Below are 13,416 nucleotides of genomic sequence, written 5' to 3'. Positions count from 1 at the left end.
CCTCCGTAGATTTTAATAATTTTGATCTCTCACTAAAAGGTGGGATTGTGATGTATTTAGTATGGCTCTCCAAACAATGCTCATAACCTTATAACAAGCATCTCACACGTGACACTTTTGCATTTGTAAAAAGGTGAGGATTGTGATGTATTTAGTATGGCTCTCCAAACAATGCTCATAACCTTATAACAAGCATCTCACACGTGACACTTTTGCATTTGCTTACAATGTATTTAATATAGCTCTCTAAACAATGCTCATAGCCTTATAAATTGGGAGGCATGATTTTGAGAGCCTTATAGCATGTTTTCCCTTGTATGTAGGTGATATAGGCACATTTGTGGTGTCGCAAGTGAAGGAAAAGCTTAAGGACATGGATGAAGAAGGAGTCTAGGTGCTTGCAACGTATAATGCATCCAAGTAGGCAAACTCCAACACTAAGTCAACCAAAAGGGGGAGCATTGACAAGAAGAGTATAGGGTAGGTTCTAAAGGTGTTGGGATATTGAGCTCAACCAATAATGTGCCACTTTGGTGTATTAGAGTTATGGCATAGTTATAACATCAGCTCATGTAATAGTCGGGTTCACCCTATGGACCAACCTTTGTAAGTTATAGGAAGAGATTACTTTCTCTTATAGTATGTACTCTTATCTTTTTATGTTAATGGTTGTAGAGAAGAGAATAGAATAGAAGAAAATTTAGCTATCCACCATCTCTTTCGTGTGCTTGTCTACTCTTGTGTGTGTGTGTTTGCTTGTTGCAGGGAGGAAATGTAATGGAGTATGAGGGGTGGAGGTTTAGGCAAAGGATTTGTGTGTTGAAGATGGGATTGGTAATTGTTAGGGTGGCTCCCCATTGTCAACTCTTTCACGAAGGTGTAGATGAGGCTATAAGCAAAGAGTTTCTATTACATAAGGCCATTTAGGTTACCCTTCATCCTTGTAGACACTCTTTTCATGGAATGGATATTCTTACACTCCTCATCCTTATAGACACTCCTCTTTTCATGGAATGGATATTCCTATGGTAAAGGTAGCTGGAGATGGTGGGACTAGGGAGGTTGCATGAGTTGCACCCGGCTAGCTGCTCCTTTCTTAAGTTATAAAGAAGGGCACCTAGTGAGCATCATCTCTATATCACAAGAAACGTTGGATGTAGTCATTTGCATCCTTGAATGTAATGCCCTTGAAGGCTAGCAACTTTAAGAGCAATGGCTTAAGAGATGAGATAGACATGAGCTCTCCTATGGGATCCTACATGTAGCTTGGAACCATTGAATTGGCCACCACGTCCTTCATAATGAGCTGCACCGAGTTAGTTAAGTCTGTCTACATTTTCAAGACAAGTGTCGTTTTTCAAGTGCAAGCAAAAGGCCACAATGATGTTCCTATGCTTCAATTAGATTATAATAAACATTTTACACTACTTTTAACAACTCAAAAAAGCAAAAAATATTGAAAACCTAAAACAAAGAGCATCCTTCAATCATCCAAGTCTATTAATGTGATAAGGTCGACAAAAAAAACTACTTTAGTGACCCAAAACCCCCCTTGCTCTACTACAACCAAAAATTGGTGCCTTTAAGAAGAAACATATATTAGCTTCACCAGATGGGCGGTGGACATCGTTGTGTGTATGTAGCGGGAGATATTACCGAGGGGGGGGTGTAACATGGAGGTTATCACCATGGAAACGCTAGGCCATACATAGCCTACACATAAGGATGAGGCTGCTGCTGTTAAGGGCAAACTTGTTTGTTGGTAAGGGAGCATCATCACCATTATTATTCTGTAGGTTTACCACAATGGCCGAAGCTCCCCCACTTCATCCTGCCCTTGCTCCCCTCTCCTTCATGCTAGGGACATGGCGCGGCCAGGGTGAAGGTGGCTTCCCCACCATACAGGCGTTCCAATACGGTGAAGAGATACAATTCTGGCACTCTGGCAAGGTACCCGCTCTTTTTACTGCATCCATTGACCTTGCTTGGCTGAAAGTTTGAATGTTGATCAGGGTCCTCATCTGCACAATTGAAATGTAATGCGCATTGAGATTTCCATTTGTTGGTGTTTCTCTTCAATTATCATTGTAATATACTCATGGAATTCTTCAAATGCCCTATTTACAGTGTAATGCTTAGGTGCAATATTTAGACAGGTCTCTGCCCGATTGTTTAAAGGCTCCTAAGATGTTTTTATGTACTTTTTCCAGACTTAAAATGACAAACTTTGTTATCGTCTAGGTTGCCACTCAATGTTATGCTAGGGAGCTGATCAATGTGCTCAGATTTTCTTGGTGTGACCAGTCAATGCCACTAATGGTGTGAGGGTGAGCAATTGCCATTGTGGGTGTCTAGTGCACCACAACATGAGCTTATAAGAGGTGTTAGTGAGATAACTGGCCATTGCAGTAGGAAGGGCCCTCACATGGGAGCTCTGCCCATCATGCAAAGCCAACACATGGGATGCCCACAAGGCATAATTGTGATGGATGATTGTAGGTATGGCAATGGTGAGAAGACTTGGCAAACTACTAGGCAGTAAGCATTGTTCAGCCCAAGTTGAGGCATAATTGTGATGGATGGTTGTAGGTATGGCTGTGGTGAGAAGACTTGGCAAATAACTAGGCAGTAATCATTATTCAGCCCAAGTTTTCTAAACCTTTGAATTATTCTTTTATTATGTTATAGATGTTGTAAACCTTGTAAGTAGTATTTCATCTATCCCTGCTCTAAGGGTTCTACCTCCAAGGTTATCGATGAATGGAAAATAGTAATAGTAGAAGAAGAAGAAGAAGAAGTTATATTAATGTCTTCAAAAGATCAAAAGGGCTTATGAGACCAAAAAATGTCTTTAGTTCCATGGAATGTCCAAGTCATGGAAAAAAACGAACAGTGAACAAACTAGCGTCAAATATCAACTGTCACAGGAGAACACGTTGTAATATCACTTTAGTAATACTATCATTGTTATTGTGCAATTTGAGTTTTAAGTATGTTGGGCTTGACGAGGAATTTCTTTGATATGTTAGAAGATTTGATTTACATCCTTGATCGGCTGGTTGGTTGAAGACCACAATGATCGTGTGGAAGCACCTTTTTTTTTTCCCAAAAAAAATCTTTCCTATTATTTAAAACAAATGTCCACCCAAGGTGGACTACAACCCTTCATAGAGATACAATCCTCTGTAGAGGTGCAACCCTCTGTAGAGGTACAACCTTTTGTAGAGGTAGACCGTAGAATGCTAAAAAAAGGAAGGGGGTGTGGATCACTGGATTATCACATGCACCCATGCACTTGGGTGCAGTGTGACACATTGGCTCATTTGTGGAGGTATCCCACCCCTTAACTACTACGGAGAGAGGGAGAGGGAGAGCTCTAAGGAGGCTGAAAGATGAAAGCCATAGCTAACAGTGAGTGAGGGTGAGAGAGAGAGAGAGAGATAGCACGTGTGTGTGAGAGCACAATAACAAAAAGATAACGAGTCTGTTTTCCATTCACTAATATGCCACTTTAATAGGCAAATACAAGGGGGCTCAATACATCATTAGTGATGTCACATCAAGGTGACCCATGTGCCAAGTTGCACCTTCTAGATACATCCTCCCTTGAGATAGAGAGCCTTCCCATGCTAGAGGACCAAAGAATACATGTGAAAAGAGTTTGATAGATTTATGCAATCCCTTTCAAGATAACAAGAATACCGATGCATCAGGATCATCATTCCAACACCTTTCCATGGTCCAAACATGGCATCTTTCAGCTCATGTGGACTTAGGTTAGGTTTTTACAAATATCAAAATCAAGGTGCCAAGAGATAAATTTACACACACACACCTACTAGATCAAGTACACACATACAACCAGAGATATGGCCTTGCTTCCAACAAACCCCCTCAAGGGCTATCTCTCCTGCTTTGTCAAGGATAAATCTTAGACTCATGGTCTAGTTTCTCAAGCTAGTTAGGGGTGCCACTTGGGTAGGAACCCCCTCAAGAGATATCTCTCCTCACCTATATCATGAGTTTTTCACGCTGATGAGGGGTTCTACATGGGTAGGGACAACCAAATAGGAAGAAGGACCAAACAACCATACACATTCCACATGGCCTACATCATAGGTGACTAGAGGTGGTTACAACTAGAACAAGTACTTGATCTAGGGTACCATGCAATTTTCAAATCCCAGCAACGCGGAGGTCGAAGAAATGGATCCAACCGAAATGGAAGATGAGGAAGAGAAGATCCAAGAGTTTCTTCGTGCTGTAATCGAACAATGTGAATACATTCCTATTGCACCCCATCTAGATCTCAGTTGTGATGCGGTTTTGTAAGTTTCCAAATATTTATAAATACTTCGTTGGCTGTATTGTAAATGTCTTTAAATCAAATGTTTTTAAATCCAGTCCGACTATATTGTAAATGTATTTAAATCCAGTCCATCCGTTGCATCTATGTAACTAATGTAATTAATAATAAAAATTTTATTCTTTTTGCAAATTTATTTGTTTCCCAAAACCTAAGGTGCACCATCTTAGTCTTTCGATTAATTAGTGCCCGCACTAATTAATTGAATATGTCACCTTGCGAATATTATAATAAACATTCTATACTACTTTTAACAACTCAAAAAAGCAAAAAATATTAAAAACCTAAAACAAAGAGCATCCTTCAATCACCCAAGTCTATTAATGACAAGATTGACAAAAAACTGAAAGAAAGTGAAGCAAATATAAAACACAGATGTAGGCCCAGGTACAAGACCTGTAAATGTTGGAAACTGATGTTTATTGTTGAAATCTGAGCACGATGCTAATGATCTCAATTGAATGCTGAAAAATGAGATGAATTGGGGGAAAGGGAGCTAGTCCTTATATATTCCCCTAGGATGCTGGTCGGCCAGCTGTAGCAGGCCGACAGCATGGCAGTAGCATAAAATGCCTAAAAATACCAAAAATGGTAGAAAAATGCTAAATAATCTTTGCTAAGATATGCCAATGCAGGGCCTCATAAATGGCCAATACAAGCATGAAAAAGATGATGTAGACCCTTTGGAGATGATATAATCCAACACCTCTTCAGCGCCAGAGAGGCGGTCCAATACCAGCATGCTGAAGTAACACCTCCATAGTAGCTCTTAGAAGTGGTAGATTAGCCACATTGTCCTTGGTAGAACAGTAGGCTGGTCGAAGAAGGCCCAACTCGATCCAGTCGCGTATAAAATGATAATGCACTTCAATATGCTTGGATCGTCCCCGTATCATAGGATTCTTTGCTAGAGCAATAGCACTCTGAGAATCCGAGAAATAGTAACCGGGGAAGTGCCGGCACAACACAAATGCTCCAAAATCTGATGAATCCAAAGTGCCTCAGAAGAGGAGAGAAGGTAGGATTTACACTCAGCCTCAGTGGAAGAAGTAGAAACAGTCCTCTACTTTTGAGACTTCCAAGAAACCAATCTAGAACCAAGCATGAAGTAATATCCAGATGTAGACCTCCAAGTATCAATACAGCTTTCCCGATCAAAATTTGTGAAGCCAACCAAATCAGCACCACAAGAGTAGGTGATGCCATAATTGAAGTTCCTCGAAGATAACGAAGAACTCTCAAAGCTGCCTGCCAATGAGACCTTCAAGCGGCTGATGAGACCTTCAAGCGGCTGATGAGAACTGGCTGAAGACACTCATAGCATAGGAGATGTCTGGACGGGTGTTGGCAAGGTAAAGATGAGCCAACAATCTGCCGGTACTCTGTGGAATCCACCAAGGGTGTATCATCCTCCTTGGATAACTTGGCATGGGGATCCATGGGACAAGAGAGAGGTGTACAATATGACAACCCATAAAGTGTCGAGCAGCTTCCTCACATACTTTTGCTGAGAAATGAAGATACAGTCATCTTTCTGCCAAACCTCTTGCCCAAGAAAATAATGTAGAAGGCCAAGATCAGTCATCTCAAATGTCTCTGAAAGCTTAGACTGAACTTGAGTGACCAACCCAATATCTGAGCCAGAAAGAATGAGGTCATCAGCGTACAAAACAATGACATAGATATCTCCATCAGAAAGATGCACATAGAGATTGCTGTCAGCATATGCCCTCTCAAAGCCAAGAGATAACATCTTCTGATACCAGGCACGGGGTGCCTGTTTGAGACCATAAAGAGCCTTCTGCAAAAGATAAACATGGGTGTCCTGTCCCTGAATCACAAAACCAAGAGGTTGCTCAACATAAACTTCCTCCTCTAAATCTCCATTCAGAAAAGCGGATTCGACATCCATCTGGAACACAGACCATCTGAAGTGTGCAGCTAGAGCCAAAACAATTCTGATGGTGGTATACTTGGCTGTAGGAGCAAATGTCTCATCAAAGTTGTCACCTGCCTTCTGAGCATATCCTCGTGCAACAAGGTGGACTTTGTACTTGTCCAAAGTACCATCTGCATGAAACTAGACTTTGAAAATCCATTTCACACCAATAACACGACCATATAAAGGCCGTGGTACCAAAGACCAAGTGTTATTCCTCTCAATAGAGGCCATCTCTACTTCCATGGCTTGCCGCCACTGCGGCTGTGAAAGAGCCTCCTCTGGACTCTCAGGCTCATCAATCTCTTGGAGAGAACTCATGAGAGCATAATTCACTGTGTGATGAGATGTGGAAGCCCGAGATGAATGTCGAGCGGTGGTGGTAGAGATCTGGTTATGGAGCTATGGATCAGTGAGACCAAAATCTCTAAAGAGTTGTTAAACCCACCGAGGTTAGCCAACCTTCCTCAAAGCATGAAGAAGAAGATCCAGCTACAGTAGAGGACTCATCCGATGCTGCTGGAAGTGGTGATGAGGTAAGCACTAGTGAGGATAGTCTTGGAGTCAAAGTAGGACTCATAGAGGGATTGGAAGCTGTAGGAGGAGTTGTTGACTGTAAAGGAGTAGCTGGCACCGGGGTTGCAGCAGGGGGAGGAAGAGGAGCTGGACGTGGAAGAGGTAAAAGATCACTAGCATCTGTAAAAAATGGATCATCTAGAAAGTCGGAAGATGCATCACGCGGAGAGGAATCAATGCCAAACAAGCTCTCATCAAATCGAGCATCACGGGAAATGATGGTCATCAACCTCCGGATCCCAGAATCGGTACCCTTTGGATCTCAGACTGTAGCCTGTGAAGATCATCCTCTTTGACTTCGGGGCGAGTGTGGTCCTTCTCTTATCTGGGACATGCACATAAGCAACACAGCCGAAAACACGAAGATGAGATACAGAATGTGTCCTGTAAAGGCCTCCTCCGAGGTCATCCCCTTAATTGCTTTTGTGAGAGAGCGGTTAATGAGATAAACTGAGGTAGCCATAGCTTCACCCCAGAAAGCAGGAGGGAGACTTGCATGATGCAACAAAGCACGAGCCATCTCTTTGACGGTCCGGTTCTTTCGTTCCACAACTCCATTTTGTTGAGGAGTGTAAGGAACTGTAGTTTGTCAATGAATGCCCTTCAAAGCAAGGAAGTCATCAAATGGTACAAACTCGCCACCATTATTAGTCCGGAGGAATGAAACTCTACCCCCAGACTGATTTTCCACCATCGCGATCCAAGTCCTGAAAGACGGATTATTTGGAGGCTATGTAGCTTCCGTGACGTGCATCCCGCACTTGAATGCCACGTAGACATATCTGTACAGAAGGTGCAGGACCTGGGTGGAAAACTGGTCCCATGTGAGCCCAGTCCAGGACAAGTCAGCCAGGGTTCCACTCCAATCGTCCGAGGTCAGGTGTGCATTGTCCTGCACATGCGTCCAAGGTCAGGTGTGCATTGTCCTGCGCATGAAACAGTGCCAGTGCGCGCTGTGAGTCTCCCTCTGGAGTGATGTCAGTTGTTCTGTATGTTTGGTCTGCGAGACCAAATGTCAGACGGTTGTGTAGATGTAGGTATGCATCAGGTCTAGGCATGAGGAAGGCTATGGGCCACCCCAAGGGGGCCAAGCAGGGCCTAGGACTTGCCCACCAGCCAAGGAGGGGCTGGGCAGGCTGTCGGCCAGCATTGCAGGCCTGGGCAGCCTAGTCGGCTAGCCACAAGGCTTGGCCAGACCGTGGGCTAGCCATAGGCAGCTAGCCAACCTGGCTGGGCAGCCCAAACAGGCTGCGCAAGACTGCCCACCAGCAGTCCATTTATTGGGCAGCCTGGCCAGCCATTAAGGCAGTGTGAATGCGCAGATCTTCTCAGCATTTAAATGCTATTAAACAGGTCGTGGAGGGAAATGCAACCAGCCGACCAGCATACTGAAGGGGTATAAATACCCAAGGTATATTTCAGTTCATTCATCTTATAATTCACAAAGTGCTGGAGCTAACTCAAGGGCCAGGACAACCAAGGAGAAGCTAACGCAAAGGGTGAAGAATTGAAGGTCAAGGGTAGAGGATCCTCCTCAGCCAAGAAGGTTCAGGTTCAGTCTTTTATTTCAGTTTTGCATTATTCTAATAAAAGCAAATACACAATTTGTGGTGGGGGCCCTACAGAGGGTATTCGGGACCCAATACTATGTCCTCTTCTCCCTCCCTCTCTCTCTCTCTCTCTCTCTCTCTCTCTCTTTATTTTTCTGCACATCTACATTCAATTTTGTGCGTTAATTTCGTCGCGACAAGTGTGCTGATTTCTGAGCATTGAAGTTACTGATCTCCCCCGAAGCTTCCGCATGTTACAAACGCTTTATGCTGAAGCATAATTTGAACGAAGCATAATTTGAATTTGACTAATACGTTGAGCATTAGTGTACTTGTAAATATTTTAAAAAAGTCGTCCACTTCCCAAGCCAGCCATCCAAGTAAAGTTCCTCACACTCTTTCTTCTCACCAGAGAAAGGTTTCGAATGGAAGGAAACCTGAAGAAGAGGAGGAGGATTACTAGCTGCAACTTGGGGAGCCTGGGAGTATATCTCCGCCAACTGTCTCTATAAATCAAGTACAGTGGAATACAAAGAGTCCACAAATGGAGCTGCCAAAGGTTGAGGAGTGGGTGATGGCTGTCTAGATGGCAAAGGAGGCTGCACATAGTTCATATATTGATGATATGGGTGATGTAATTCGCCCGGCTAGGTGTGAACGTTGTTGGATACTATCTTGTAAAATAGATAGCACGTCAACACTTAAGCAATGGACACTCCATCAAAGTAAATAACAAAGGTGAAAGTAGAATTGCACAATGACACCACTACTAGGACCATGAACCACCACCCCCCCCCTCAATACTGAGTATATTATTGGAGCATTTTAATTTGTACAAAGTTCCAAGGGCTTGTCTACCAGATAATCCAATGCAATGCAAGCATGAAGACAAGTTACCCAAACAAAAGTATGTTGGAGTAGACTGTCGATGCCGCAATTGTTGAATGAGTCAAATTAGCCGGGCCGCTGGTCTTATACACCTGGAGGGAAGTGAAGGTGAAAACTATTGTTCTGAGACTACACACAAATAGGCACTCCCGTACTAGAGCTCGACTCACACCCTTGCAAAGACCGTGGCTCAAGCCTTCTTGGTGTGAGTGCTCAAATAGGTACATGCACATGGACAGGTACAAGTACACAAGCAGGTACCGGTATGCAGTGTTAATAGTAAGTACTCAAACAAGTACACATGGTGCTGGTTCATAGCACGTACATCTAGTTCTATAGATGTAGGATGATATTTGGCAGGTACTTGCAGGTAGAGTTAGGGTTTTAGCCTATGCTTGCAAGTACTATTAGGGTTTTAGCTTATAGTTGCAGGTATAGTTAGGGTTTCAGCTTGTACTTGCAGGTACAATTAGGATTTCATCTTGTACTTGTAGGTATAATCATAGTTGTCACGGTATGAAAATACGATACTATAGAGAGATTTTTTGTATGATATGAAAATTTGGGATACTATACGATAAAATACGTTTTTTTTTAAAAAAACACTTACAAACTTAGACTTTTTTAATTTGGAAGGGTAGACTCTAGAGAAGTTGTTTCAAACTAAATTTTTCTTAAAAACAAGTTAGAAGTGACAAACAAAAGTACGTAAGCATAGATGAATCATGAATCATGATAAGAGGTGCGATACATGCTAGGCACAAGTACAAAAAATTGAGTATAAAAAGAGGGCCAAGGCTAGAGCCTAGAGGCTAGGTAATAGAAAGAGACGAGACAAACGTGCACTTGTCACTTTAGCTACTGTGTGGCTCGTTGGTCTCTGCATAAAAATTGTGTTCTCTTGGTTAGGACAAAATTTTTATATGGAAACCTCTAGCTACTCTTGGGCACTGATGACGTGAGTAGGGATGTCGTAGCACCTAGTACATGCTATGCATGATGGAGTTGATGATCGTATACTTCATGATTGAACAATCTTTGAGGTAAAGTTCACACTTTTTGTATTCTTATCTTTGCTTGTTTTGTGTTAGTGAATTAGTCATTTAAAGTTTGTTTTGTCGTTGCTAATTAGTCATTCAAAATTTGTTTAGCTTGTTTGTTAGAAATTCTTTTGTTGTGGTTTAATAAAGAATTTGTGTGTGTCTATGTGGGCGTGTGTGATTTAGTTATGTATTTGTCTAGTTTAGTTATTATTATTATTTCTTCTCGAGTGTCTATATTAAGACTTTTAGTGATTCTCTTCTTTCTTTTAAAATTATTCGTAAGTTCAGATTCATATGGCCTTATGATGGTATATATTGTGTGGCTCTCCACTTGTCATCATAGCCTTATCTTTCGATTTTCACTCATGGGAGTCCCAAATCTATAAATTGGATCCCTCTCTCTTCATTTAGAGAGGCTCTCTTGCTGCAGACTAGCCTCTACTATGATAGTTGCTTGCATTCTTGTCTAGAACACTTTATGGAGAGTTCCTTTACTCCCCTCAACAGAAGGTCTCTGTATTTCTATAGCCTCTTGATGGCTGTACCGAGCTGTACTGGCTGATTTATGTACTACACCAGTTGCATTAAGTGTTGTGCTGGCTGATTTGATGGCTGTACCAAGCTATACCAGCTGATTTATGTACTATACCGGTTGCATCAAGTGATGTGCTGGCTGATTTGAGGGCTGTACCTACTGTTCCAGCCACTATACCTGTTGCTCCAGCCATTGTACTTGCTGTACCAGCCACTGTACTAGATATTCCAGCCACTATACTTGCTGTACCAGCCCATGTACTCATTGTACCAGCCATTGTACCTGCTGTACCAGCCCATGTACTTGCTGTAGCGGTTGAATGGGGGGGTGTATTGGCTGAATGGAGAGTCGTACCGGTTGTACCGCATGAAGACCTGTGGTTTTTTGGGAACTTATAAAGTCACTTATATAGGCCTCCTATAAGCTAGGAGCCAAATATAGTACATGTCTCATAAAAGTTACTAATCCCCACTTAAGATGCCTAACCCCTAGGCTATGGTTAACCCAACTTGAAGGTCTTAACCGTGGTTAGCCTTGGGCGTAACACATTGAGAGTAATACTCAGTTTAGTTCTCTGCAGATCTAGCAAGTTTCTTTTTAAATATGCAAACTTTATATGATGAGAGAATCAAGTTTTCCATTGCCAGTTCTTTCCTCTCTTCCTCTGTGTGTTCAAAGAAGTCCTAGTATATGTTGGTTGTAAGGCCTTTTGCAGTGCATATACTGGTGTTACCGCCCACCCATCTGGCCATATACTCCGTTGAACTGATCTAGTCTTTTCCTTGAACTGGTCGATCAGGGAAGCCCCCTTACAATTGCTTGTTTGGCTTCAGTCTTGTTAGGACTGTAATGGTTGGGGGTTTTTTAACACATGAATTAATTCTCTCTCGTATCTTGGTAGGATTTACATTATACTTCACTGCTTTAAAGATTATTATTTTTTGCTAACCTTGCATCTTGTTGGCCATAGCCAGTAATGGCTTATGCACAAAAGACGTGGAAGCTGGCATCGGGAGAGCCAATGCATGCAGAGAGTGGCTACTGGAGGCCCAAGCTTGATGGATCCATAGAAGTGATTATTGCTCAAAGCACAGGCCTTGCAGAAGTTCAGGTCCTTTTTTTTTTGTGTAAATAACACACGCATCATTCATCTATCCATGCATGCATACATAAATTACGTTTGTACGTATAGACATGCATACATCCATACATGCATACACATACATCATGCAAGCATGCATGCATACGACATAGATACAAACCATATGTATGTACGTACATACATCCATGCAAGCATGGATGCATAAATTCATACATACACATGCATGCATACATATAGTGTGTGCGTACTCACGTGCATGCATGCATGTGTGTGTTGGTGTGCGTGAGCGCTTCCTTCAATTTACTAGAGGAGTTGCTTTCATGTTTATTTCAATGGTTTATGACATATGAGAAGGTTGTTTTTCAAAGTAGTTAAAATTTTTAATTGAAGTGCTATTGGCACTTTACATGGATGATGAGGTTTTCTTTGCTTGATGCCATGTGCAGAAGGGCACTTTCAAAGCAGAGGAAAAATCAATAATCCTTGAAAGTGAGACAGTGGCCAATGCTTCTAAGGTTTGCCCAGTCTTTACATGCTAAGTTGGTCCAATATTGGGATAATTCTTGCCAATACAAATTTTACTTTATGGTATATTTCCTGATATTTTTTTCTTGGCTTTTAGGTTAAAAGCATCAGTAGATTATTCAAGGTAACCGGGAATGAGATGGAATACAGTGTATCTATGGCTACTAACACGCACTCACTACAGCCTCACCTTCAAGCAGTGCTAAAGATAGTCACTTCTTGATGAATCTTTATCTTTTCCACTACGTTAAGAAAAGAAATGCTTTGTCACATAAAACTACAGTGGGGAGCTATATGCTTTGCCTAGTCTTTTCTACATGACCAGCAATGTTTTTTGTTGTACGATAAACCCTAAGAAAATGTATGGTTGACAACATATGGCTAGCTTTCTTCTTTAGTACATCATGGCTGGAATTAGATAGAAAATTAACATGTTTTTTTTTTCCGCACACCCGGGGCCCACTCAAGTGGGTGGAGCCGATTTCCCCTTCCAACAATTAGCCAATTATCATGGTCGGGCAAGGGCCACGCACCATCGGGCAAGAGCCACGAATTAGGCGTCCCCCATGACCACCGTGATGAGTCGAGCGCTGGAACAACGGAGGGGTCTTGTACGGATCCTCCTATCTCGGGTGATCCACCACCCGAGGAGGAGGAGTCACTCGAGTGTTTAAGGGGCAAGAGCCCGAGCAACCAAACACATCAAGCGAGCATAGGTGTCCCTTTATAAGATGAGAGAGCCTAGTGGGACTTGAACTCATAACTTAGAGGTTACAAGTCACAAGCTTTGACCACTACACTAACTTAGTTGGGACAGAAAATTAACATGTTGGTTAGTCTATATGAAGATTTGCTTGTCAAGGGAAACATTTGCCTTTGAAGTAAAAAAATG

At 42.2% G+C, this 13,416-nt stretch overlaps 1 protein-coding gene across 1 annotated transcript; it reads left to right on the top strand.

The window, feature by feature from the left end:
• The first annotated feature begins 1,635 nt into the window (after positions 1 to 1,635).
• On the top strand, positions 1,636 to 12,921 carry LOC147627289 (nitrobindin heme-binding domain protein). Its single transcript, XM_086815919.1, has 4 exons — positions 1,636 to 1,950; positions 11,868 to 12,008; positions 12,446 to 12,514; positions 12,622 to 12,921. Exons 1-4 carry the CDS (start codon positions 1,726 to 1,728, stop codon positions 12,745 to 12,747), a joined length of 561 nt encoding a protein of 186 aa, XP_086672045.1. The 5' UTR covers positions 1,636 to 1,725; the 3' UTR covers positions 12,748 to 12,921.
• Positions 12,922 to 13,416: the final 495 nt, after the last annotated feature.

The sequence above is a fragment of the Cibotium barometz genome, chromosome 21 (assembly GCF_041138505.1).
Source record: "Cibotium barometz isolate CiBa-2024 chromosome 21, ASM4113850v1, whole genome shotgun sequence".
Lineage (NCBI taxonomy): Eukaryota > Viridiplantae > Streptophyta > Polypodiopsida > Cyatheales > Cibotiaceae > Cibotium > Cibotium barometz.
Note: the sequence above shows the minus strand (reverse complement) of the source record. Positions and strands in the feature narration are given on the sequence as shown.

Bases quoted from the DNA above. Each gene is read 5' to 3' on its own strand.
- LOC147627289 (XM_086815919.1), top strand. From the start codon at position 1,726: ATGAGGCTGCTGCTGTTAAGGGCAAACTTGTTTGTTGGTAAGGGAGCA. The intron at 1,951-11,867 runs GTACCCGCTCTT...TGTTGGCCATAG, and splicing joins AATTCTGGCACTCTGGCAAG to CCAGTAATGGCTTATGCACA. The intron at 12,515-12,621 runs GTTTGCCCAGTC...CTTGGCTTTTAG, and splicing joins CAGTGGCCAATGCTTCTAAG to GTTAAAAGCATCAGTAGATT.